This window comes from Haemaphysalis longicornis, unplaced genomic scaffold (genome assembly GCF_048455015.1).
Source record: "Haemaphysalis longicornis isolate Haplotype H1 unplaced genomic scaffold, Haemaphysalis longicornis Haplotype H1 scaffold_12, whole genome shotgun sequence".
Classification (NCBI taxonomy): Eukaryota; Metazoa; Arthropoda; class Arachnida; order Ixodida; family Ixodidae; genus Haemaphysalis; species Haemaphysalis longicornis.
The window spans coordinates 8,326,875-8,353,915 of NW_027526225.1; the positions used below are offsets into that span (position 1 = coordinate 8,326,875).

The 27,041-nt window shown below is 47.7% G+C and overlaps 1 protein-coding gene and 1 long non-coding RNA gene across 2 annotated transcripts in view; both read left to right on the top strand.

Moving 5' to 3' along the window:
• Positions 1–27,041, top strand: part of LOC144161859 (uncharacterized) — a 202,382-nt gene that overhangs the window by 58,591 nt on the left and 116,750 nt on the right. The window lies entirely within an intron of this gene.
• LOC144162379 (uncharacterized) lies at positions 12,871–15,740 on the top strand. The gene is made up of 2 exons (XM_077692882.1): positions 12,871–13,805; positions 14,445–15,740. Exons 1-2 carry the CDS (start codon positions 13,159–13,161, stop codon positions 15,358–15,360), a joined length of 1,563 nt encoding a protein of 520 aa, XP_077549008.1. The 5' UTR covers positions 12,871–13,158; the 3' UTR covers positions 15,361–15,740.

Below are 27,041 nucleotides of genomic sequence, written 5' to 3' on the forward strand. Positions count from 1 at the left end.
AAGGATGTGTCGGTGGAGAATTTGCACTGTCTTTTCAGCTGTTTTTGACAGGGTTACGACTGTACCCCCGTAGGTGATCTTACCAATTGCAATAGATCTCAAAAGGATCGTGCACGCTGTCTGTCGTGTTCCGCCGAACTTATTGGAAACGCGTTTGATTGCGTGTAGGACCGCAGGCCATTGCTTTTTGAGTTCCATGATCCAATGACGGCCCGTGTTGCAGCTGTGTATAGGAATGCCGAGAATTCTGACATGTCCATGCTTAGTCTGAATTTCATGTTGTCCCAGTGTTAACGTGATTGCCTCTCCTGCCAGGAGGGCACTCCGCCTTCCATTGACACAGAGGAGTTCTGTTTTCTCCGGTGCTAAGGTAAGTCCTAGTTTTGGAAGAGTTTCCTCAAGTGCAATTAGCGCAGCCTGGAGCTCGGTGGCCATATCTTCAATATTCCCACTGTAGTCCCGTCCCTCTGTCCAAATGGTGATGTCGTCGGCATAAATGCTGTAGCGGGCACCAGTATTAGTTTCAAGCTCTTGGGCCACAGTAAGCATGGCTACATTGAAGAGCAGGGGACCCAAAATCGAACCCTGAGGGACACCGCGATCGAGATAATATGTCACAGGCTGGAGACTGCTGGTGCTCCGAAGTCGAATTGGTCGGGCCTCGAGGAATCTGGCAATCCAATCGAGAGCACGCTGACTGGGGTAAATCTTGGCCAGATTAGATAGAATGTGTTCCTGCTTGACATTGTCAAATGCTTTCTTTATATCGACTGCCAGGATGTAGTCTGGTGGTCCCTTTCTTGCGTTTCGGTTCAGGACCCTCCGAAGCAGCCAGAGGTTATTATGAGTTCCCATGTTGGGTCTGAACCCGGCCTGAGATGGATGTAAGCCTGGCTTGCAATATTCGATGTAGTGGGTTATCCTGGTGTGTATCATTCTTTCCACGAGTTTGCATATGGTTGGTGTCAGCGATATGGGGCGGAGATTGGTGACTTTTGTCGGGTCTTTTCCCGGTTTAGGTATTGGATTAATAATTGAAAGGCGCATGTGTTCCGGGACAGTTCCCATGGTCCACTGCTCGTTTATGATTTTCAGCAGAGCTGTCTCAGTGTCTTCGGTTAAGTTTCGCAACATCTTCCAAGTAATACCGTCATGTCCCGGTGCTGAGTCACTTCTGCCATGCTTAAGGGCGGCATGAAGTTCTCCCAGCGTAAAGGGGTCGTCTAATTCTGCTTTTGTAAACTCGAGCTTGGGTGTTTCGATGGGAGCAGGTGGCGTAAGGCTGGCGTGAGGAAAAAAAGATTTAATGATTTCCTCTTCGAGCGTATCGGTGTCTTGGCGGAGAGTAAGAGTTTCTAGCGGAGAAGGGCCTCTGCCTTTGTTGAGCATTTTCCGGACGACTGCCCACAGCTGCTTCATTCCTTTAACTTTGCCAAGCCGCTCACAGGTAGAGACCCATTGAGCTCTACTGAGTTCTTCCCCGTGTTGCTTGATGAGCTTGTAGGTGTCTCTGATCTGACGGAGGGTTTGATATCTTTTACCGTTGGTCTTGTACTGATGTGTCAGCTTATTAGCTTTCTTCCACAGTGCTACCATCCGAGAATCGGCTAGTCCCTTGTCTTCTTCGCCAACTGTTTCTTCGGTTGCAGAGCTCAGATTGCTTCGCATAAGCTGAGCGAACTCTTCAATGGTGTCGAATTCGGCCCCTATGCCATCTCGGAAGTGAGACCAGTTTACGGCTCGGATGGTTGTACGCTGTTTTCGAATTTTTTTATTGATGGTAACAATAATGGGGTAGTGATCACTGCCCCATGTTGAAGAATGCGTCTCCCAATGCTTGACTGCTTTCAGGGAGGAAATGGTCAAGTCAGGCGTAGTGTCGGCTTGTTTCGCATGGAGCCCTGCTCGGGTGTGTACTCCGCTTGTATTGCAGATATGAAGCGGTAATAGCTCCAGTTGATCAGCCAGGAGGCGTCCTCTCGAATCAGTGGTGGCATATCCCCAGATACTGTGCTTGGCGTTAAAGTCTCCCCCTATGATGATCTGGGTGCCACTGGCTTCGTGCACTAATTTTGGTATCCAGCTGTACTCGTCCGGCAATGTGGTGCCGCTATTCGGTCGGTAGTATACAGAGGCAACCACCAGCGAGTGCTGCCTGCTTTTGCCGGGGAGCCCAAGCTTGACTGCCACAATCTCTCTGTATTGATTGCTTTCCTGTGAAGTCTGCATGAGAATTGCAGTGCATGACTTGTGGACTAATACTGCTGCCTGGCCTTTCTGTGAGGAAACTGGGTCTATGCGCCTTCTGGAGCCGTGGGTAATAGTTGGGTGCATGAATGTGTGATAATTTTGCACCGAAACTTTGCCTCTTGTTTCCTGTAGAAGAATAATGAGGGGTTTGTATTGGTCTACATGATATCTTAATGCCTGGAAATTTTGAGAGATGCTCCTACAGTTCCACTGTATGCATATATTTGTTGGAGTTTTCATGATTAGTCTCTGCTGCGATGACGGGCGCGTCGGTAGTTTCTCTTGCATTCGTCTAGGTTAGCTTTCAATTGGGCTAGCTCCCGCTCGTTGGCGTCTTTGTGTTCCTTAAGTAATTCGTCCTGTTTTTCTAAGGCCCGTTCTATTGCCTCCATGCGGGAGTTCATTTTCTCGAGCAATTTCGTGATTGTATCCAGTGGCAAGTCCGTTGAAACAGGGTTCCGTTGTCCAAGAGGGAGGGGTGAGTTTTGTGGCTCTTCTTGCATCGCGGGTAACTGTGTTTTGGGAGCCTCGGTTTTGGGTTCCTGCGCTACCTTCGATAGCACACTTGGTTGCGACGTAGCGTTAGATTTCGAGGGGCGTTCCAGGGAGGTTAAAAGATGTTTCTTGGGGAGAGGTAATCCAGCTGAAGTTCTATCCTTTGCGATTGGCTCTGGGATGATTGCTGGCTGTTCGCGGTGCCCTTGAGAGGCCTGCATCCAAGACATGATCTGTTTTTGCATTGCTTCAAATTTTTGCTGAATGAAGCTTTCCATCTGTTGTTGGAGCTTGCTAAGGGCACCTGCCGGGACAACCTGGGCTTGCTCGACACACGTGGCCATAGGCTCAGTCTTACTGTTGTTTACACTCATGTTCAAGGCCGTTACCTGGGAATATGACTTGAGGGGGGTTCCTGCATTCTTTGCTAACGCTGACGCAAGCTCTCTGGATTCAGCTTTAGCGGGAGGGTTTTGTTTGGGTGCTGAGGAAGTTTCGGCTTTCCAGGCTCTGGTTGGGCAGGTGGGATCCAGCGAAATGTGGCCTGCCGCTTGGCAGGCTACGCAGAATGGGGTCTCTTCACATTGCTTATCTTCCTCATGCATGCGACCGCAGTGACCACAAACAGCCCTTGAAGGGCAGAATTTGGCCATGTGCCCGAGTGCGTGACATCGTAAGCATGCCAGAGCCCGAGGCCGATGCTCATACACAGGGACAATTTCGTAGTCCAAGGAAAGTCTCTTGGGGGGACGTGGCGTGTCAAAGGTGATTAGAAGCATCCGTGACTTTCCCATGATTCGAAAACCCAGAATGTTAGCTGATTCACACCGAATGTGATTAGCAATGTATGCCTCGGTGTGCTCTGGCCTAATCTTCACGACTCCTTTGCTAGTTACCTCAGTAGGCTGGGTTGCGTCCACGATCTCAACAAGAATCCTGCGCGCCTCACCTGCCAATGCCGGGGGCAGAGTGAGTTCTCGCTGGGCTAATAAATTTTCCAAGTGTTGTTGATCCCTAATGGAAAGCCGAACTGCATTGGCCTTAGCGATGTACCTAAATGCTGAGTGTTCAGCTGCAACACTGCTGGGAGCAGTGTGTTCGATGAGGCGAGTGATAACTGCCTTGGGGATTGCTTGTACGGACATTTGGTTGAGTGGCCTGACGAGCGCGAGAAAGTGAGGCCTACTCACCCGTTCCGCTCGCAGTTCGCCCTGAAGTCGTTTCGTAGTGTATCTTCGGTACGTGACGGTGTTCCACTCTGATGGGTCCTCGTCTTCATCTTCCATGCTGTCCTCTGTGCTCGTCATCGTGAATGGCGCCGTCGGGGGTGCCGAGCCGGCCGCCCCCACGTGTGTGTTGACAGCTGTGTTGATATCCCGATGGTCCACGGTGGTTTCACTCGGTTGAGAAGCCGTGCTTGCTGTTATGGAGTGCTCGAAAGGCTGAGGAAGGGCCGCCGAGGGTGAAGGGGTGCTTATCGCGTCCATAGTTGCACTGCGCCGAGGCCTATCACCGGCCGGCGCGGCCGAACACCAGCTAAGCCTAGGCGTGGCTCGAATTCGCCCGCCGACGTGAAGCAAACGTTCTTCCAAGAAATTGCGGCGAATGGTCCAGAAAGAACACTGTCCACTCACTTCGGGTGTGTTCACGGTCCTCTGCACCAAAAATCGCGGACGCACTGTGAAAAAATTTCACTAAAACAGCGAAAAAATACAGAGCCCATGCAGGGCGTGTCTGGCGGGCACGGCGTCATATATACGGACTCATTTGAGGCACTACGTAGCATTGAGGACCCAAAAACAGACGACGCCACTGCTCAACGCATCCGCCAGATACTCCAGCACAAGCAGAGGAACGACATTGACGCTAGGGTCACCTGGACGCCGGGACACGTCGGGGATCGCGGGGGCGGTAACGAGGTGGCACATGCTCTTGCCACCTCACAATCTGGAGTTCTACCTGTACATCTCCAGCCTCTCCTGCTCGGATCTCCCGACCTCCGCGACCACCCCTACGCGGACTCGCTGCCAGGCAGCCACTTCGAAATGGCGCGAGTACGATTCTACCTCCGGTTTCTTCACCGCGAGAGATTAAAAAGCATTACCCCTCCACAAATCTTTAAGAATTTACCCCTCAGCCGATCGCAAGAAATATTTATTAACAAAGTACTTGCCAACACGGCCACTACACCTCATATCATCCATAAGTGGCAGACACTTGCTGACAGGAAGAAGGGCATTGGCACCGCTGCCCCCTGCACATGTACATTTTGTCACACTGTGTGTGAAGCAAATATGGACCATCTTGTGCTGCACTGCTCCGCTTTTGATATTCATAGACTGGACCATAATGTTTTTCAAAATTCAGATATAGAAGCATTACATAGGGACATTCTCGAAAATCCTCAACACCTGGTGACCTTAGCCCAGTTTGGCGTTGCCAGTGGCCTGGCGAGCGTGATTTAGTGGGCGTCTACCTCCCTCCCTATTCCCCCTCTTCCCCCTCCAGCGACCTTCGGTCCTCCCCTTCCTAATAAAAGAATTTATCATCATCATCGCAGCAAAAAAAAAAAAACAAGATGCAAAATTTTTGTGTCAGTGCCCCTTTAACAATTTTTCGGTTTTGGGCAACTGATTTGTGCAACCACAGCAGCTAGTTTGTGCGTCGCGTCCACATATTTTGCTATCTTTGGTTGTTTCCTTTATCTGCTACCCTGAATTTGTTCGGTATACTTTGTAATTCTTGTGCGTAGATTTCGTGTGTGACTACGCTGTTGACTTTTTTTTTTCTTGTTATCACCTTTCCACTTAAACTTGTATTGCCAACCTCGTAATCATTACTTGTTCTGCTGTCTTTTGTTACGCGCAAATTTGCGCTGTATGATCCGCAAAGCTTCACATTTGTAATGCCCTTACTCAATTCCCTGCAAACAGGCCTGTAAGGTATTTCAAATAAACTTTAATTCTGAATCAGCATTCATAAGTCCTATGTATTGTTCCTTTCGACGCGGTTTCTTATGCAAGAAATTTAATTGTGTTGCTGCATGTGAGTAACTTTCTACTTGCACATCTGAAGCCCAGTAAACTTACTGCGCATTTGTAAGACCGAAATGGAAAGTGCCAGCTGTGTTGCACCTATAATGGACGAGCACCAAAATCGCAGTTAGACGGGTCTGGAGTTTGTCCGGTGTTCCCTGAAAAAATTCGTCTAGGGGCGTTTCTTTGGATTCTTTTTATCTCCAGATAATCAATCTGCTTCCGGAGGTGTTCACATCCGTACAATATGCGTATACTTCGATGTGAGTTTTAAATTTCTCTCTCTATTTCGCCTCAGGATTATCCGACACCATATTTTAATTTTTTTTAAATGAAATATAACGTTAATGTAACGACGAGTTCCAATGTTCGAAGTGGAACTGGAACGCGTTCCTTTCGCAATGAAGGGACTTGCAACGGGAACTCGTTTCAAAATTGGGCAGGAACGAGGAACGAACTTTCGTTCCTTATTTAAAGGAACGTGTACAACACTGGTCCGGCGGCAGCGTTGACGGCTTGCGCGGCCGGTCCGCTGGGCTCGAAGTTGCGGCCGCGGTGTAGTTGCGTGTCTGCCCTACAAGTTCCTTCTTTTCGCTTGCGTTTGTCTTCACCCTTGTGCGAGAAACTTGCCTTTTCAGTGCATTCGGTTTGGGATGCTATTGAACAGTGCGGCCGCGGGTGAAAGCATTTCGGGACTCCGTCAACATGCTGTGCTTTCTTTCATGTGCTGGGCTTGGTGTAATGCCGACTTGCCTAATTCGCAGTCGGCTGTACGAGAGTTTCCAGCCCACTTTAGCAGGGATGCTTGTGAGGAGGCTGGGCATACGCATCGTGCATGGGGCACATGCTTATGCCCTTCACAAAATGTACAACTGTGAGGAGGAGGACGGAATGTAGCTCGAAACTATTATTAAAACAAAACAGACTAATGAACAAAGGCAAATTCTTAATGCCAACGCAATATAACTTTCTAGTTATATCGCGTTAGCATTAAGAATTAAGAACAATTCAAATCTGAATACAAAACTTCCTATTTTCACCAGGATTTTGGGTTAGCTTTAACCGGCGGAACAATTTGATTTCTTTGAAAATACGAAGGATACGTCACGAGGTCGCGGGTTCAATTCCCGGCCGCGGCGGCCGCTTTTCTGATGGAGGCGAAAAGCAAAAATGCCCGTGTGTATGAGATTTTGGCGCCCGTTAAAGGTCCCCAGGTGGTCAAAAATAATCCGGAGCCCTCCACTACGGCGCGCCTCATTGCCTGCGTTGCGTCGGCGTGTTAAACCCTACAATCAATCAATTAACGAAGGATACGCGGGACGTCTTTCATAAAGAAAGGATGCAGTTGCTGCGCATGGTTATCAGGAAATATCATTCGTGCTGCAACGAACTTGCGCGATTGGCATGGCAAGCGAAATCGTGTGCGCACTTGACAGCTACTGCTACGCGAAAATTCATTTAAAATGCTGTCGTTCTCGGTATTTTAGCCCCCGCTAAAAATCACTGGGCGTACGTACATCTCCTTGCATAATAGGCCCGTTTCAAATAAATCGCTAAGTGGAATAGCGCGGCAACAAAACGTTGATCAACTTTCGAGAACAGTTATTTCTTTTCGAGTACGCAGCCAGAGCTGGTCACAACCTGAGATGCTGGGGCGGAACGCTACGGGAGGGCCGGTATTTAGGCGAAGTCCAAGAGCAAAAAAAATCACGTGACCACCAACCCTACGTAACGTGTAACGCCGCGTAGTTTTTTTTTCTTTTCCTGTTGGTTGTGTCATATTTTTCTGCTACTTTTTTTTTAAATGCAGAGCATTTCAGTAACTAACGATGTCACGCGCGTTGACGTCCGTAGTCGTAGTCCGCACCCCTCCCCCTACACTATATAAAAAAAAATACTATCCGGCGCCTGGTTTCAATCCCTCGACCCTGCGGGCGGAACGGAATGTACATGGTGCTCCACCCACTGCGCCTCAAAGCCGACACAGAATGGGAGGCTACGAACGCGCCTTATATCCTTGACTCATTCAAACTACGTCAAGAAGCTGCTGATACAACGCATTCCCCAAGCAGCACGAGCATGTGCGGCCAATCTATGTCCAAAGAACATTGGCCAGCCCTTTTCCCCTCGGCCAATCTTCGGCCAAAGTGTTTGGCCCTTAGTCCAAAATGGTCCTTGGCCGTGTAAGGCTGGAGCTTGGCTGTCATTCATTGGCCAATCTGCTTTGGCCGCTAATACCATTGGCTCGCCGACGATTGGCCGAATACGCATGGCCTACAATTGGCCAAAGAAGTATGGCCTACTATTGGCCAAGCATATATGGCCTGCCATTGGCCAGGCATGTATGGCCGACCATTGGCCAAGCATGTATGGCCTACCATTGGCCAATAATGTATGGCCTACCATTGGCCAGATTCAGGTTATTCTATGCAGGCCAGAGGAAGCCCGCCCAAGGCTGCTGCCATGCATGCCCTGGAGCAGGCATTAACCTTGGCCCTGTTAATGGCACACAGGTGTTAATAAATGAAACACAAACCAGACAGTTTTATGTTTTTATTTGTCCTTATGCAATGCATGCAATTTCCTTTTGTTGGCTTTCAGTGCACTTAGATGGCATTCGCAGAGTATATTTATCAATTTCTTCATAATCAGCATCGTCCAGCGTTGTGCTTATTTATGTTGCCTTTCTATCTCTGTCTTCGTCTTTCCTTGCATTGTTTTCCCATGAATTCTTCATAATGGCTGCCCCAGTTCCCTTGTCGGCTTGTTGGTCTGGCTTTGATGGTCCTGGAAATGAAAAATGAAATAATTATGAAACAAACAAATGAAATCAAAGCAATAAGCAGACCTGCCAACTTTCCCTGACTGTTCGCAGGGACCCTTGAATTTCAACCCCATCACCATTGTAGGAATGGTATCTCGAATTTCCCGAAAATTGGCCGCCACAGCACAGAGGTTTTTTTTTTAAATGACGCGTGCACGTTGTTTAAAAAAATGGCCGCCACAGTACAGAGGTTTTTTTTTTTAAATCACGTGTGCACGTTAGGTTTTGCTGCTCCGAAAGTTGCGGTGCTGCGAATGAGCATTCACCACCATACTTGTAGAACACTGTAACCATAATGTAGAGTGCCACTAAGTGCAACTAGGTGCTGCTCGAATGCTGTTTATGGCTTAGAAAAGCTTCCCACGGGACGCGCTCACCACAGTACTCTCTAAAAGTGTTAAAATAGGCACAACAACGGCTGGGTCCATCTGTTGTAGCTAACGTTGAACGCATATTATCGGCAGGAAGCACTGATTCAAGTTCGGTGGGGAGTGTGGGCAAACATGCGCTATAATGGCAGTGCCGATTGAGGCGGCCGTGTGTGCGTAAATGTGTGATTTACTTATCGTGAAGAGTCACTCAACCAGACAATGTCTTAAGCACATGCATTCTGAGCAGTCTTGAAAGCACGCGAAGCCCGCAAATGCTACCGTAAAAGTTCGAGTAAGTGCTCCCCTGCACGCAAGTCGAGATCACTGGCAAAGTTGGGAGGGAGCGCTATCCCAAAACACCAAAATTCAAGATGGTAGCAACGATCCCTCACCAGGAAAAAAATACAGGATGCACATGCACCTAACATTTCACCAATGTTACATCGCTTTCAAAACCACCGAGACAGTTTCACCGAGTCAGTTTCAAAAAAAAAATTCGCAGAATTCCGTTTGAAGTCCGCCCCAGGCTCATTCCCTGACAGTAAACCATGCAGGCTGCCTTCCTCCGAACCATCCCGTGCATTCCTTATGCCATAGCTACCATAGGACCGTACAAGATCATCATCCGGTACAACGGTCCATGCCTCGGCAACAAATTCAAGCACATGATTCCGCCAAGATAAACCGACACCACCAAAGGAAAAATGACAAATCGCGCGCAGTTATCTGGCTATCAAGCTGCTAATCACGATTAAACTGGATTATGGACTGGCTGTGGCACGCCGGTGTTGCCTGGGTGTGGTGGATTTCAGGGTGTGGACAGTGTGGAGCGAAGGAGGAAGGGCTCTATCCCAGAACGGTGCAGAAATTTGAAATTAGCAGGGAATTAAGGGGGGCCCTTGCACGGGTGGGTGAGCTGCTGAATTTTTCGGTAGGTACCTCCACAAATAAAGACGTTTTGCGCTCTCCATAACAAGAACCAAGAGTAGAGTTTCTCACAATAAAAGATCAAATCAGCTTAAAATAAGCACCCTTACCCCTTTCTGATGCAAGTTTCCAGTGTTGGTAATTTCTCAAATGCTAAACTAAAAATAGAACCTACTCCCGATCACTGCGGTCTCCCCAATTTTTATGTTGCTAAGTTGGCAGGTCTAAATAAGCACAGCGTGCGCAGTTTCACTGTAGTGTGCATGAAGTTTTGCTTCATGCACCCCTAACCTAATCTAACCTAACCTAAACAAACAACTGCGTGGCCAGAAACCGTCGGTTTAGTAGCTTAGTCGGACACAGCCATCTCAGTGTCTTCAAGGTCGTAGAAGCTCTACGCTGCAAGGTTTTATCACAATCGGTGAAAATTGCCCAAAAAGCCGTGAGAGCTCCACCAAAGAAGCGCACAGGGTCTTCCCGGGTCTAGGAGATTTCGGTGCAGGAAACCTCGGTGCAGGACGTTTCGGTGCGGACATTGCGGTGTACGCAAATTTTGGTGTACGGACATATCGGCGCACGGACATATCGGTGAACAGACGTTTAGGTGCACTTACCTTTCGGTGCACGGACGTTTCCGTGCGCAAACATTTCGGTGACCGAACTACCGGGTGCTTGTTTGGGTGTTTGTATGAAGCAGCGTAAAATTTCTATTTTCGCTTAACATGGGTGATTGACACCAATCTAGGCCAGCGATTGCACTTTATATTCATGCCGTGTTGGAGTTTTTCCAGGTATTTTTAGAAACTAAACTTTTGTATATCTTTCTTTAATACCGCGATCAGGTAACACCTGTTATGCCCGCTGATTGAATTCTTTCGCACATGTTTTTTTTTTATTTACGACGAGACGAGGCTCTTTTTTGGGGAATGCAAATCAGCTAAGAAAATTAACCGGTGTCTACGATGGCTAACGCATATTATACATAATGTTTTTCTACACAAAATGAACTCTCACTATGCCAAACTTTAGAAGCATTCGTTTGCCCCACAAAATGCAGACAATATCATGAACAGTTTATTTAAGCTGAGCTGTCATGCAAAAATAAATTTCGAGACACTGTTCTCGCCAGCTTTCTTTTTTTTTTTTTTTTACGGACAAGTATAGGATATTGTTGCGGACGAAGAACGGGCCCTTTGAAAACAGCTGCAGCTTCTATATCTCCTTAATGCTTATCAAGAGCACGGGTTGTGCGTACAAATACCACCCATACTGTTCGGTGAAACCAACCTTCGTTTTAACTTTACATGCTTAATTTTATCTAATTTTAATTCTTTGTCCTCCCGCCCTCTTTAAGTTTTAATCATCCCCAGATTTCTTTTTCAGTCATATTAGGTATGTTCACTTTCCGGTGAAAATCTTGCAGGCATATACGAGGTCGCGGTCTCCCAAGCGTCACCGCATTGATGCAAGAAAAGCGATACATTCAGCATGAGCTCACGACCTCTCTAGTGCACAACAAAAAGCCACCCGAAAAGCCGCTGAGAACACAATGACTAGGATCGTTGGCGCCTGTCGCGCCCATCGAGGAACAAACTTGCTGGCCGCACCCTTCTGCGCGTCGCGGTCACACCGAAGGCGCCCGCCCTCTTCAGGATCGCTCTTTCTTTGCTTTCGGTCGCCCCTTCCGCAATTACCTCTTCAAGTTTCGCACGCCACGGACACCCCAGACATTCCTCGCTTTCTTCCATTGTAAGAGGGGAAAATTTTGAATAGGCTGGTTTGGCGAGGCCCGCGACAGTCATGTTTAAGTTTTGGATGTCGTGTTTAGACTTTGGAGAAGCACAAGTGACACCCCCCTCTCTCTACCAGGGGGCTGGTACCCGGCGATGCTCAACCCCCCCCCCCCCCCCCTTTCTCGTAACCCCAAAACTTTAGCGATGCCCTTGTAAACACGATTGCTGGTAAGCTTATAAATAGAACCGACACCGAACGCAACGAAGAAATACAGAAAATAAGGATGAGTAAATGCACACCCACTTAAGCTACCTTGTTTCCTTTCTTTCTTACGCGGCAGTTTTGCTGTGGGTAGGGGGGGGGAGAGGCAGGGGACATAGGAATGAACTAGAGGCAGCAAGGTCTCGCAGCGTTTGGTGAAGTGAAATCACAGCGCTTCGGTAACACTTGAATTGAAGTATTAGTGTTCTTCACATGAAAGTTAAAATAAAAAGGTGAAACGGAAGTAAATAACAACGTTAATTTTTCACATCTACTATCGAAATGGGGCTTTACATGGTGATGTTGCCCCTCTATTTAGCATTAGTTTCCGCGGAGTGTGGCCCAAACCCAACCCTCGAACGTAATGTCATATCATCCGACGAAAACAAAACATTAAAGCTAAAGCTTTAAAATAATGTCTTATACATCTCGTGCACCGAAATGGCCGCACCGAGACATCCTGCACCGAAATGTCCATGCACTGAAATGTAAATGTAAGTAAATTTCAAATATGCAATCTTTAACGCCAAAGCATGAACGAACAAAGAAAAAAAAAGCATTCAGGAGCAACAAACAGCAGCAAAGAGTGTAAGAAAAAGTTAAGAAAAAAACGCAAAAAATTGCAGGTGGTGCTTACAACTCTCTGAGAATGTGAAGGCGAAATTTTCTGTTGATATAATAATAATAATAATAATAATAATAATAATAATAATAATAATAATAATAATAATAATAATAGCCTTTTTTCCATCAATACAAGTGATGGAGGAGGTGGGAGTAAAAGCGAAAAAAAAAAAGAAATCGCTTGACAAAGCTCCCACCACCCTTACAAGCTGGCAGCGACAGCAAACCGCATAACAGGGCAGAGTTTGACATTGTACTACGGTCTGCGTAGTGAAAAAAAAAAAAAACATGTTTCTATGCTCTGCGTAGTAAAAAAAAGAAACATCAAAAAATAAAAAAGAAAGGCAGTGGCTAATCTCACGGAAACCGTGAGAATCACTTTCACAAATTTCTCACGGCAGTCGCCTTCCATTGGCTGTCTTAAGACCACGTGACAAACTGCCGGTACATTGCCTTTTTTCAGCCGCCGCGGTCCGGCACCGGCAGTTGAGTTGGTCGAGTTTTGTCGATTCCGTCACTCATGCTTCCGAAGTTATTGCAGCGCGCGCTCAGAATTATAAAACCAACTTTACGGTGACTAGTTGAGTACGATCGTTGTGCCGTGGTGCACGCAAGTGTTTTGCAGCAGGCAGCTGGAATGGCGGAACCAGCCTGCCATGTCGCACCCCCTCAAGAAGCGATGTCACCGCCAACTTGCTCTGCCGTGAGGCCGCAAGGAACGTTATCAGCACCAACTTGCTCCGCCGCAACGCCGCAAGAACCGACGCCACAACCAACTTGCTCTGCCGTGAGGCCGCAAGCGCAAGGAACGGTATCAGCACCAACTTGCTCCGTCGCAACGCCGGAAGAACCGATGCCACAGCCAACTTGCTCTACCGCATCGCCGCAAGGAACGGCAACTTGCTCCGTCGCAACGTCGCAAGAACCGACGCCACAACCAACTTGCTCTGCCGTGAGGCCGCAAGCGCAAGGAACGGTATCAGCACCAACTTGCTCCGTCGCAACGCCGCAAGAAATGAACTACAAACCCCGCCGGGAGGAACTTTCCGTCGGTTTACGGTTTGCTACATTTGATGAGGTGGAGGCAAAAATGTCTGCATACAGCGCTGCAAACCACGTGCAACTGTGGAAGAGAGATGCCAGAACTATTGCGGGGGCGAAAAAGCGCGTTGGAAAGATCGCCAGCCAGATGCCAGAGGCCCTAAAGTATTACCAGATACGGTATTGCTGCATCCACGGAGGCATGAAGTTCGTGAGCAGCAACAAAGGCGCACGTAAATCATCGTAAGTCCCTTCTTCAAAGCTTTTTCGTCGTAGAGCTTTACCTGCTTTTTTTTTGTCTTTTATCCGTATAATGGTTAATCTCTTAAGCTCGAGTCTTGATAGATTCATTGTGAACTTTGTTGTTTGGCTCACCGAGCTCACTATGATCACAGAATGCGATTAATGCCTGGCTCCATCAAAAAATGTTTTGTGCATAGAGCATGGCAGAACTATGTGCCCTGCTGCGCTTATAAAAAAAAAGAAATCATGTGGTGCCTTTTAATATCCCGTACAAAATAAAATAGCTGGCAGAAGAGTGGTCGCACAGTTGTAAAAACAAACTTTTTTAAAGCAAAGGGGCGAAATTTTAAAAAGCGAAATACAACGAACTTGAATATTTTGAAAGTAGTAGCATTTTCAATAGTAGCATTGAAAATATTAGAATATTTTGAATAATAGTAGCAAGGCAAGAGTATTCTTGGTCTCAACCATAAATTGATTGTAAAGTACAGTGCAGTGGTCGTCAGACAGCGGTTGTGATAAATGAGGGCATGTGCAGGGTGTTTGCATGTTTATGAATGCATCTGCGATTGCATTGTCTATTCCTATCTTTCCCATCAATACAGAATATAACCCTGAATTTTTTTGCTTGTATTTTAGGACATTCAAGCAGGACTGCGGCTTTAGCGTGTACCTTGCAGCAGCCAAGGACGGCCAGTACCTGGAAGTGCGTTCAATCAATTTGGAGCACAACCATCCCATCCAACCCGAGCTGTTTAAGCACTTGCCGCAACAGAGGAGGCTAGACCCACATTTGCAAGCCAAGGCCCGTGGTTTGCTGGAGCTGCGAGCCCAGAAAGTGCTAGTGAGGGAGGAATTGGAAAGGGACAGTGGAAATGCTGTTCTCATGAAGGACCTGTCGAACATTGCGGCAAAGGGAAAAGCCCTCAAAACGAGAAACAACTTGCCTGAGGTTGTGCGCGTGCTCCAAGAAAAGCACAAAGCAACGGTGCGTCTGCTGGCAGACGAGAACGAGGATCTACAGGCAATCTATTTTCAAGATGAAGGAATGAAAAAGTCATTTCAAGATTGTCCTGAGATACTGTTCATTGACGCAACATACAAATTGCTCGAAACACGGATGGCGTGTTTTCTAGCAATTGTAGAAAACTCGAACGGTGAGAGTGAAATTGTGGCCGTCGGGCTTTTCGCTGCAGAAGATGCAGACACGCACCGTTGGTTTTTTGAAATCTTCAAAACACTAAACCCAGCATGGCAAGACGTGAGAGTTGTCATGGCCGACAAAGACATGAAAGAAAGGTCAGTCGTAAAGGAGCTATTGCCATCCGCTGCACTGCATGTGTGTGCATTTCATGTGCTACAGGCGTTCCGAAGAGAAGTCAGTGTGCAAAAATTAAAAATCACCAAAGGAGAGCAGGAAACAGCCCTAGACATAATGCAACGCATGGTGTACGCAAAAGATGAGGATGAGTACAAAGAGCTGTACGCGTTGTATCTACCCTCAATTACCTTTGTTTGCACTTTTCACTATTTGCAAATAATAGATTGGCCATGAGTTCAGCTGCAACGAATGTATTACTTGGTTTTATTGTGATGGCTGTCAAATGTTTTGCGAACTCTATAGTACTGAGTTGTGAATTGTGTGTAAAACCACTTGTGGCGTGCCAATGGAGCCTGGATGGTGTGGCACTGCTGTGAACATGGCAAAAGTTTATATATATATATTGTAAAGGAGATGACTGGTACAAGCACTAGTGAACGAAAAACGACACTGCGCCAGATTCCGCAACCGCGAAAGCAGCATCGACAGTGACAACTAACGAAAACCACCGACGACGAAGACGACAGGCGCGCGTCTGTGAACCCGCTCCATCTTCGGTATCGGCCATTAAAGACCTTCCATCGGCTACCTTGCGTTGAGCAATACATCCCCTTAGAATAGAATATATATATATATATATATATATATATATATATATATATATATATATATATATATATATATATATATATATATATATATATATATATATATATGCATGCCACACTAGAAATGAATTGTTCCTCCAGCTTTGAGAACCCCTTTAAGGGACATAATAATGTAAATGGACCAACAGATTGATCTTTGGAGCTTAGCACAATAAAATTATGGGCTATCTGAGGAATAAAACTGGGGAGGGTTGAGTGCGGAACGCTGGTGCAACTTATTTAAGCACCGCAGTGCAAATCGCCTATAATAAGGCTGAAAATGTCAGATGAACGTGTTTGTTTCAGGTTTTGTTTTTTCCATTTTGCATGAGTGACACCATGCAGGATATAATCTGTTCGAATCATGCTGAAAGAACAGAAATTGCAGAAACATTTTGAGGGATGCAGCGTAACAGTGAAAAAGAAATTATTGTGTCTGGGGACCCATCAATATATAGCAACACGTTGGAAACAAACGATGTTAAAAATCATGTTCAGTTTAAGGCATGCAATATGTAGCTGTCTGTTTAGTAAAAATGGGCATTTTTTTGTTGTCATTGCTGATTAAATTATTTAATTTTAGAACTTTGCCATGAATGTGGTATGGAATGGCTAAAAGATAAAAAAGACACTGGGGCTCTGCAATTTACAGTCCCGGAATTGCCAAGGACTCCCCGAGAAGCAGTAGGGCATTCGATCAAAGAGCCCCAGTGTCTATAAAGCTGGAGCATGAAGCTAAAAACAAAGATGCCACCATTCCACGAAAAAAAAATTATTGCGTGGGGACTAGGCAGACTAGGGAGGCATTCTAGCGCTTTACCAAAGACTAGGGAAAAATTTCTGGGGAGAAACAAGAACTAAACAAACAAATCTAGCGCCAAAAAATAATGACGTCATGCATATTTTAATGACGTCACACACATTGACCAATCAGCGTTTCCAGCCATTTCTCCCCCTATACGGATGTGGACAGGGAGGGGGGAAGGGATCCAACCGGCATGAGAAGGGAGAGCGTTACCTCTCCCCCACGCAGGCTGCGCGCCCTCGCATTGTTGCCATGGCAATTATAACGCCTGCAAGGCCAACATGGCGGTGGCGTTGCTAGGGCAACAACAACGCACTAATGTTTCCCCAGGCTCACCAGGGGAGAACATGCCGCATGAGTCGCAATTAGCCCGGACGCTGGGTTGAAGGCTAAGAGTCCGCCTCCTGATAATACCGTCGGTTTCAAATAGATCGCGAACTGCAACGGTAGCAACAAAATGATGAGCAACGTTGGAGAACAGTTATTTATTTTGCAGTACGCAGCCAGAAGTGGCGAGGACCGGAGATTTCGAGCGGAACGCTCCCCGCTAGCAGACGACGCTCGCTCTCCTAGCGCAACTCGCAACCGCAGCGCCGCGGTGGCGAGAGTCGCGGCAGGCGCCTTCTCTCCATGGCAGCGGCGGGGAGGTACGGAACTGAAGTTCGAGGCGCGTCTCGAATCTCCTCAAGTACTTTATTTTGCATTTATTTTAACCAATCTCTAACTCGGTATTTTATGTGATTAAACGTAAGCTAGATTCTGCCGTGAAGCAAGTTCTCCAACACCTCCAAAATTTCCTCGTGGCCTAATCCACTACAAGCATTGCATCAGAATCAGCCTTTTCAAGCAGAAGGGCACTCGCTGCACTCATTCAGGTAGTGCAGCACTCGCCTCTACGATTTTCGAGTGCAGCGCACGGCGCCTGCACTTTTCTCTTCAATTTAACGACAGTGCAGAGAGCGCAGGATGAGTTCACGGATTTTCTGCACCTCCCAGAGAGTAGGTGCAGAAAAGCAGACGACAAAAAAAATTCCCCCGCATTTCCCCGAAGGGGAGTATGAGGAAGTGCGAAGCACGGGGTGATGCTATGAGGGGGAGTTTGTTGAAGTTTGGTGGCATTTTGCCCGTTAGTTACATTAACACCCCCTCGTGATCACGTTCGGCTTAACACGCCTCGTTTGTCCCTCTGCGGAAATCTTGGTGAATTAACGTGTATGTTCGAGAGGAGGAGCGCACCGCACCGCAGCGCACCGCAGCTGCGAAGCGCCGACCGGAGTGAAGGGAGAGGAGGCGCAGTCACGTGAGAGAATGCAGAACTAGCGGGTTTGTAGTATCACGTGTACACCACGCAGTTATCAAGCCGCTATTGGCGGTGAGATCTTTGAGTGGCGCCCCCTGGCTCTGACGTCGGCTTAGGGATTCGCGCCGCTGTCGTCTGCTACACTCCGCTTGTGAGGGGCATTAGTGCCTGGGCTAGCAATCGCCTGCTTCGTTGCTGTAGTGCGTTAAAAGGCGTATTTCTAGCGACTCAGTTATTTTGCCAGCTTCTGACGCATCTGAATAATTTGAAGCTGTATTCCCCACAAGTTTGCAACACACAAAGAGTTAGAGAACAACTTTCTTCAGAGTATCGGTCAGAAGACCGTGTGTAACTCGTCCTTTCTTGCTTATTCGCGAGTATCAGCGATCAGAGCTTCTCGATAAGTATTCAAAATGCGTAGACTTCCCTGCAGTATTTTTGAGATGCTCCTATGAAGACTCAACAGTCTAATACTACGTACCAAGAAGCGGCCTCTACACGCTCATCGCACAGCAGGAAATAAAGCGGCTTTCTTCTGTTTCTTTCGCTGTTGTCTTGTATCGTATCGGATTAATGTTTCTTGCTTTTTTTTCTGCCCAACGCATTAATTTTTCTGCGCTGTCACCAACTTCTTATTAGGAGGTTTCGGGATGTTTGGGAGCCTCACAAAGGTCGTGTGGATATTTCCTTCATTTTGTATGGCATACATTCCCTTCTTCACAAATTGGCTTTCATTACGGCTGCGTGCAAGAAGGTGCATATCCGCAGCGTGCTTTGTTTATTCACATGCAAATACAATGAGAAGGTTTGTGCTACGCCACCGCGATCGCGCCCTAAACAACGTGGTCCACAGTACTCGAAGGCGGCTTTTGTGCTCCAAATTTCTATCGTAATTCTATCGTTATCATAACGAACTGACTCTCAACTCGAACAATGATGACATGATTACGGTGTTGAAGACATGATATACTCGCTAACTAACGTAATAAATAGTATACCTGCATATATTACAAGACTCGAAACCGAAGAAGAATTCCACGTAGCTCTTTATTGCTTTTCAACTCTTCCAGGCGCGAAGAACAAATCCTATTCTACTAGGGATGGCGTTCTCTGATTTGAAGAAAATTACGTTTACTCTCTTGTCCTGAACTGAGGACGCGACCACTAACCAGATCGATTAAATGTTAAACAAAGTTTTCTCCTCCTCCCCTTACTCCTCCTCCTCCTTTTGAGTGCAGTTTTCTTATAACGCATATCCGAATATCGGGAAGATATGGCTGTGCAAAATGTTCCGAAATATCCCTCCAGGTCTTAACAAACATATATGTGTTACTATAAATTTAACGAAGACGTGACTCGTTTTGCTTAATAAACCTCCATACTGGTTAGATGCCTGGTATACAATCAGCACGCGCGTATATACACACTGGGTTATTTGGCACTCAACCTACAGTTTTTGCAGTCTATAGTGCATGTCGGCAAACTTCCATGCCTTGACAACGTAAAGTGATGTGACAAAACGCGTTCGAGCGTTCGGCAAGGTTGCAACAACTGTTTTACCTTACATATGATTACCGGGAATCGTGATGCCTTCTGCCAAAGCCGACAGCCCTGAAGGCCTAGAATTTGTTTTGGTCTTCCACTTTCGCTGTTGTCGGTTATTAGCACCTGACTGTTCCTTTTGTTCGAATGCTTGCATGAGAAGCTGACGCCTAGCTCCGACTCTTCGCGCTCCGCACAGGACCGGCTTCGCAAGGAATGGGGTGGCGCCGGCAATGTTTATCCCGTAGCGGTATCCAAAACTATACTTTAATTGACACCATGAGCTAGTGTATGCGATTTTAAGCCTATTATTATGATAAAAAGTTGCCGACACGGCAATTCTGGTGCGGACAAGCATCAGACGTTGACCGAGCGCAAAGAAACAGCAGGGAGAGCGTTCCTAAGTGAAGCAGACGACAAATGCGAGAATCCCTAAGCTGACGTCACGGAGGCGCGCTTCGCAGCGCCGCCTGTGTTCGCGCTCACCGCCAATAACGCCGCTGAGTCGCCAACGCACGCCGCTGACGACGTAGTTTGAATGCGTTAAAGGAGCCATGAAGAGAAAATGCAAGTTGGTTTTATTCGAACGATTTCGTGTTTTATAGTGCCCCCAGCGCTTATCCGGATACAAACGGTGCTTTATTCACCGAGAAATTAAACAATTTAGGTTAAAATTTTGATTTTCCCGCACAAACGTGCGTTTTCGTGGTCCCAAGTGACATCACGGGAACCGACCGCTCTGCAGCCTAGAGTACCTTCATTCACGCATCCGCCGTACAGGGTAGAGACACGTATACGCTGGCGCCGCCATTTTCGGTTGCTCGCTCGCCGCCGAAGCAAGTCATTGTGTCAAAACCGCGCTAAAATTATCGCCGCAACGTGGTTTACTGAAGAAGTTTGAATCATATTGTCTGTTTCGCGTTGCTAGGTCTCGTGGGAAACGAAAAGAATAACGCGTTGAGCCCGTTGGCCCAATAGACCTTATGCGAAATTGCTTGGTGATCTAGCAACACTGATGCAAACAAGACCGTCCACCATATTGGTACGGGCGCCGATTGGGAAGTCTCGTATTGTTTACTGTGGAAGAGTACGTGACGGTAACGAGTTTATGACTCAAACTGGATGGCGTTTTCCGGCTCCCGACCGTGGATTGTGGACGAAGGACTTGTCTGCGCTGCCGACTGTGTCTGAGGACTCATACCACTCGAGGTTCCGCGCCAAAGACCCATCCGAGCGGCAGCGGAGCAGGGCATGCCGCCTAGCCACCGAGGCGCATTGTTCGCCTTCATCGGTGCGGACAAACACGTGCGACTCGCAGTAAGTAAATCCTTCTTTGTTTTTTCCTTGACGCGAGTCAACCGGTATGAACATTTGTATAGCACTTTGTTCACCGTTGTTTACCATGCAAATGCGTAGCGGGGACCCTGTTGCAGTAACCCTGAAAGAGGAAAGCGACAATCGCCAGACCGTGCCGCTAGTGGGTGTATTAGTTATTTTCAAATGCTGTACGTCGAATTTACGGGATGATTTTTGGCGAAGAAGTTTACGGAAAGGTTGCGGCCGTTCTCCGTGACCGTTGTCCGCTCGCGTGTTTGCCGCAAAGCAAACGCGCTTTGCGGCGAAGTCAACTACAAAAGTGCACGTACGCCTTGAATTTTCTTTTTTGTGTGTTTTCGTTATTTATTTCACATGTTCTACCGCAAAAATCTGTTTGTGTGTCTTTCTTCTTTTTTGGCGGTGGGGTGGTTGTGTTTGTTTCTAAAGCGCATGTTTTTGGTGTGCCCGCATAGATAATACAGTAAAACCTCGTTAGCTCGAACTCACTGAACTAAAAGATTTTTTTTTAATTCGATGGGTCATCGTTATAGCCAGAATGTTTACCTGTTTATCTCGAAAGGTTTTTGAAGTGAGTTCCACATAATCATAATATTGCTTGCTTAAGTTGTGAGGAACACGATTATGCTGGTACTGGTATCATTACCCACGGCGGGGTTTATAAATGTTAAACTTCCTTCTCTTGAAAATACATTAACAAAGCATGCAGTGATACTTGCGCGCTCGAACTTGACAAACAATTTTGACATCATTGCTGTTTGAGGTGTAGATTATTGCCCTTGAAACAGTGTTAAGCAAGACACAAAATCTGGTCATTTTGAGTCTGTTCCTTGCGGCCACTGCTTTCTGCTCTGTCCCTTTACCATAAACTGTAGCAGACTAGTCCTGTTCTTCCCTGAGTGATATTTACTGATATTGTCTCTGTTCTTCAAGGTTGGGCCTCATCCATGTGCTCAGCAGCTGCTTTCACTCCCAGAAGAAAAGTGGCCGTCCCTAGGTTGTGTGCCTCACCTTTGAGACGGACAGTGGGGTGATTGTGGAGGCAGCGTGCGAGTGCCCGGCGGGTTGCAGTGGAGCATGGAGTCACATCCTGGCTGCTGTGCACCTACTCGCCCTCTTGCAAGCCGAAAGTTTTGAGAGGCGCCACCGGAGCTTGCGTGCACTAAGCTGCCACAACAGTGGGGACGTCCGAGACAGCAGGGCATCAAGCCAGCGAGTGTACTGGAGACGCCCGCGAGAAAATTGGGCCTCCCTTCTGTTGCAAATGCGTCTGTTCGATGCACGTCGAGTACAGGAGCAATGCGAGCAGCAACAAAGTGCCGTGCAGGTGCTTGGGAGAAAACTTGGTAGCCTTGGGAATGGGCTTTTTGCCCCCCCCCCCCCCCCTCCCCCCACCCCAGTGACAGAAACAAGGACTGGCATGGCACCTGAAGGGTCACCTATGAGCTACCAGCAAGCATTCATGCCACATAACGTCGTGGTCATCTCGCGAGCATGAAGAGGCTGGACAACGTCGTGTTTACTAGACCGCGGCATGCAGGGGTGCGCGAATGCTTCCCTTTGTTCCATTTACATCCACAGTTTGCTATATACTGCACGCGCTATAAATCAGCGAAGTAGTTTAATTTACTTGGATTTTCACTGTGGATACAAAAAAAAAGCAAAAGCACTCAAGCTGATGCGCGGCGGCCTGATGCAACTCTGGCCGTTTTCTTTTTTCTTTTTTTTTTATGAATAAAACGTCATTACGTCGGAGGCATGCACGCAGCATGTGACAAACTGCAGGAGTGAGTGTAGTCGCAAAATATTCAACAGTAAATACATCGCGGCTGAAATAACAATGGGCAACAAGTTAACTTGACATAACAACAAACCTTTCAGCCCGGCGAATCGGGAACCAAGTGCAAAAACTCGAATTTTCCACCGTTAGATCATCATAAAACAGTGTACGCCACTTCTGCAACGACACGCAGCTAAATGCAACGTAAAGAAACCAACAACATACTCCCATACCGTGCGCGCCCGCCACAGAGGAAATTTTCAACCGCGCCGTGACGGCGTAGTGCGGCGAGAAAAGTTTGTTTACAGCCCTAGGTAAGATAAAGGCTCGTGTAGGGGCTAAGCGGTACCATTTAACAATGAAATGAAGCGGGCGCAGAGCCACAGGGACGAGTGAAGAAAGCCTAATTTTGGCAACGTGTGGTACTGTTTTCCTGGTCGAGCGCCGCTGTCAGTCGCATGAATAGTTGGCGCCCGCTCAGGCCACAGAACTCCAACGCAGCTGTATTTTTCATCCAGACAGCGACTACGGAATCCCACGCTTAGCGAACCAACGACAAATATTCGCTCCCAGCGCACCGCGCCCAGCGTGTCACAAAGGTTGCTCGCGCCGGCATAGTTCGCGTCGGAAAGTTCGTTCAAGAGCGTGGAACTTCACGTACCTTATCTCCATTCGGACCGGTATTTCCGCATTGCGTGCACTGCGGCACGCAGCAATGCTCCGGCATTGTAGTCCATCACCAAGAGCGGTCAATGCCCGCTTTCCATGTTTTGCTAATTGGTTTTGGTTTCAAACGACCGTACCAAAATGGCGGACCTAGTTACCGGAGTCGACGTGAGATGGCGGGGCGCATTTTGCATAGGGGGCCGTTCAAAGGTTGTCTCCACCCTGTACAGCGGTGTTGGTTTGTTCCCGCGTTTCTTTACGTTCCGTAACCTAGATGGCGCCACCATACCGTGGCAAGCGTTTGGTTTGTTTTTGCCCGCATTTAAACCTGGCTTGTTTTTGTTCTGGGAGAAAATATTCGTTCCCTGAAACAGTGCTCGCTCGACAAATGGGGTCACGTAAGACACCGTTGCTTGCGTCAATCGGCCAGTGTCGTCTGAGACAACCCCCAGCCCCGTAGTGCTGTGCAGCAGCTAAACCAAGAGAGAGAGAGAGAGAATGCTCTTTAATGTGAACTGGTGAGGTCAGCCCTGCAAGCATGCTGTGCGCAGTACGAACAGCAGAACGCATCAGTACTTCTAGGTTTACATGTGCTTTCGTAACTTCCACTGTTTGTCCCATCATTCTTATTGGTTTGTAAAGAATGTGCCCTAAATTTAAGCGCAAATCGCTCGTTCGTCTAGTTTGTAAGCTCTACCTAATTTTCGTCTGCTTCTGCCAGCCTCCGCCAATCGCAGAGCTTAGCTCATGTGACATCATAGGTTCAGTTGCGGGAAATGAGCTGGTGGGTCGCATGACCATTCCCATTTTTCCTAATTATGTAGCTTATTTGAGCGAAGTTTACGTTAAAAGTGGTGTCAGTATGATTCTAACGAGACAATCTTTTGAATGAACCAAACTTGTATTTTCTCTTCATGGCTCCTTTAAAGATATAAGGCGCGTTACTAACACTGATACCAACGTCGCGTCCGTGGCTTAGTCGGTAGAGCGTCGCGCTGCGGCCGCAAAGTCCACAAATCGAAACCTGGCGCCGGGTGCTGTTTTTTTTTTTTATATAGTGTAGTGGCCTGGCTGGCGCGCCGAGAGAGGGTGTTGCGAGCTGGAGAGTAGTAAAGGGGCTTTAGGAGAGTAGGCGAGGGGGGAGAGGAGGCGCTATGCGAGCGCGACGATTCAGGCTCGCTTAATGCATTCGCACTTATTCCTGGCCAATCTCCGACGTGGGTATGTGCGTGGGTATGTGGGTATGACTGAGGAAAACGAAGCAGCGTTTTTGTCGGCTCTGTGCTCGGAACGCGTTTTTTTGATTCCCAGGCTACGAGATCGCCAACCACCACTACGATCCATCGCCGGAACATCTCAAGCATCGTCGGTGAGCGCACCAGTCTTCTTTTGAGGCCATGCAGTTGTTTCGCGGGACTCCGATGTGCGGTTAGGCTTAGTACACGTCCTGGCTCAGTGTACTTCGCCTAGCACGTTTTCCCCTACAAATCGGGACTCTGGACAGGACCTCTTGTCGACTATAATATGGCTTCCGGGCACTCTCCTACGCTCCGCTCTACATCTCGAGGCTCACTTGTAGCCGGCGACAGCGCGCTGCTTTCTCGCGAGCAAGGATCTTTACCAAGAGACAATCCCCTTGATACTCATCATCAGCTGGAGGGGGACAATTCCCCACGGGGACATGCCTCAGCTGGTACCAGTGGCGGTGGAAGTTCTCCGGTATCTTCAACACACCTTTTGGAGGGATTATCCACAGAAAAAGAGGAAGATACCTCTCTTCTATGTGACAAAGGGAAGCTACTAATTAGTATCCTCAGCGACAGCAAGCACAAAGTGCCATGTCCCTCGCGTGAAAGAATCATGGAAGTGTTCTTTGACATTCAGGCAATGTTCATGGCGCTTCGCACAAAGCTTTCTCGTGCCGAAGGAACAATTGACGAACTTCGTTCACAACTAGCTGAGTGTCGAGAGTGTGAAGCCACCCAACAACCTTCTATGCCGCGGCGGTCCTATGTGAACGCTGTTAGAGACCACCAGAATGTCTTTCCTGGCTCTCGGGGTCTCGCACCATCGCTTGCTCCTCCTCAGCCCACGCAACAACGCCCAGATAACGCCGTCAGCTTCGCCTCGGATCCGAATCATGTACTGCACATTTCTCCGTTGCTTCCTTCTGTTCATCCCGGCCCCGAAACTATCACATTGTTAAAAGCGACTTTCGGAAATGATCCATCAGGAATTGGCGTCAAACAGGTGAAACTTATCCCCAACCGTTCAGGGCTCACAGTGATATCTGCAGACCGCGCATCCATTGACAATTTGGAAAAAGCAATTGAAGGAAATGTACAATTGAAAGCTGCAATCAAAGTCACCCGCCCTCCACGCCGCCTTCCCCAGTTTAAGATCAGTGGAGTTGACCCAAGCGTTGTTCCCGGCCTACTCCGCACAAACATCAATGCTCGAAATGGATTAGAGATCCCAGAAGAAGACTTCAAACACAGGACTTATTTCAAAGACCGCACGGGCAACAACGTACATATCGTGGAAGTTTCGCCTTCTGTGTGCAACATCTTGAAAAGGAAGGACCGTCTATTGGTTGGATGGACGTCATGTCCCATAAAGGAAAATTTTTACGTGGCAGCGTGCAGCCGCTGCTGTACTTACGGTCACGTAGCGGTACGATGCAATTCAGAAAGTGTATGCTGCACATACTGCGCCGAAGAGCACGCCACTGCAGACTGCACTTTGGCTGACAAGGAAAAGGTTGTTTGCAGGGAGTGTCGCGCAGCGGGGCGTCGTTCAGATCACGTCTTCAATGCGCCTTGCTGCTACACTGTAGAATCAAGAGTCTCACGCATGCGTCAAAAAACCATTTATGAATGCACCCAGGCACCTTGCTCTTCCCCCGTTGTCTCTGCATAACATAACATTTTGTTTCCGGCTCACTGTCACAAGAATATATCAAATGACTTTCTTAAAATTTATTCAGGCAAATTTGGATCACACCCGTGCAGCTACTTCTCACCTTGTTGATTTCATCGAAGCGGAGCACATTGATGTGGCTATTGTGTCTGACCCTTACGCTCGTGGATCAACAGTGCCCGGAGTGCCGCCCAATTGGCTCTGTTTCCTCAACTCAGCCACCCCACGTTGTATGGTTCTCATACCTAAGCGCAGATTCGACGTATTCCCCTTGGCAGTGTCTCCATACATCGTGGCTCTCCGACTTCAGCACCAGGAGTTCACCTTGCTCCTAATAGCCGTTTACGCGGCTCCATCTGTACCTCTTGACTTTACGTTGTCCGGTATTGAAGATGTTCTTCAGCGCCACCGAGTACCGAACTTGCTGCTGGCGGGCGATTTTAATGCGAGGAATCCTCTTTGGGGCGGCACCGTTCTAAACTCTCGTGGCATTCAACTTGCTCATTTCATTCATGGGGCGCACCTCCGAATATTAAACGACCCCATGTCCATAGCCACATTTCACAATGCATATTCAGAGTCTTGGATTGATCTCACCCTCGTTTCCGGAACAATTTGGGATGGCAACCCCTTGTGGGAAGTTCGAGACACACCAACTCTATCTGATCATAAATATGTGGTATTTGGTCCCAGAATGGTGCAATTACCGCAGAAAAAACGCTTAAGCAAGGCCGCATTACAACATCTGGTTGAAGAATTAGCAAGTGATGACTGGATTGAAGGTTTCACTCATCAAGATATTGCTACACCAAGCGCCCTCAACTCGTCATTGGACAGATTTTACTCTAAGCTGGACTGTCTCAAAAGAAAGTTTGAGCGGCTTCCGAAGCAGCACAAGGGAAACATGTGGTGGAGTGACGC

Coding starts and splice junctions, on each gene's coding strand:
- LOC144162379 (XM_077692882.1), top strand. CDS start 13,159: ATGGCGGAACCAGCCTGCCATGTCGCACCCCCTCAAGAAGCGATGTCA. Junction 13,806..14,444: donor AAAGGCGCACGTAAATCATC/GTAAGTCCCTTC, acceptor CTTGTATTTTAG/GACATTCAAGCAGGACTGCG.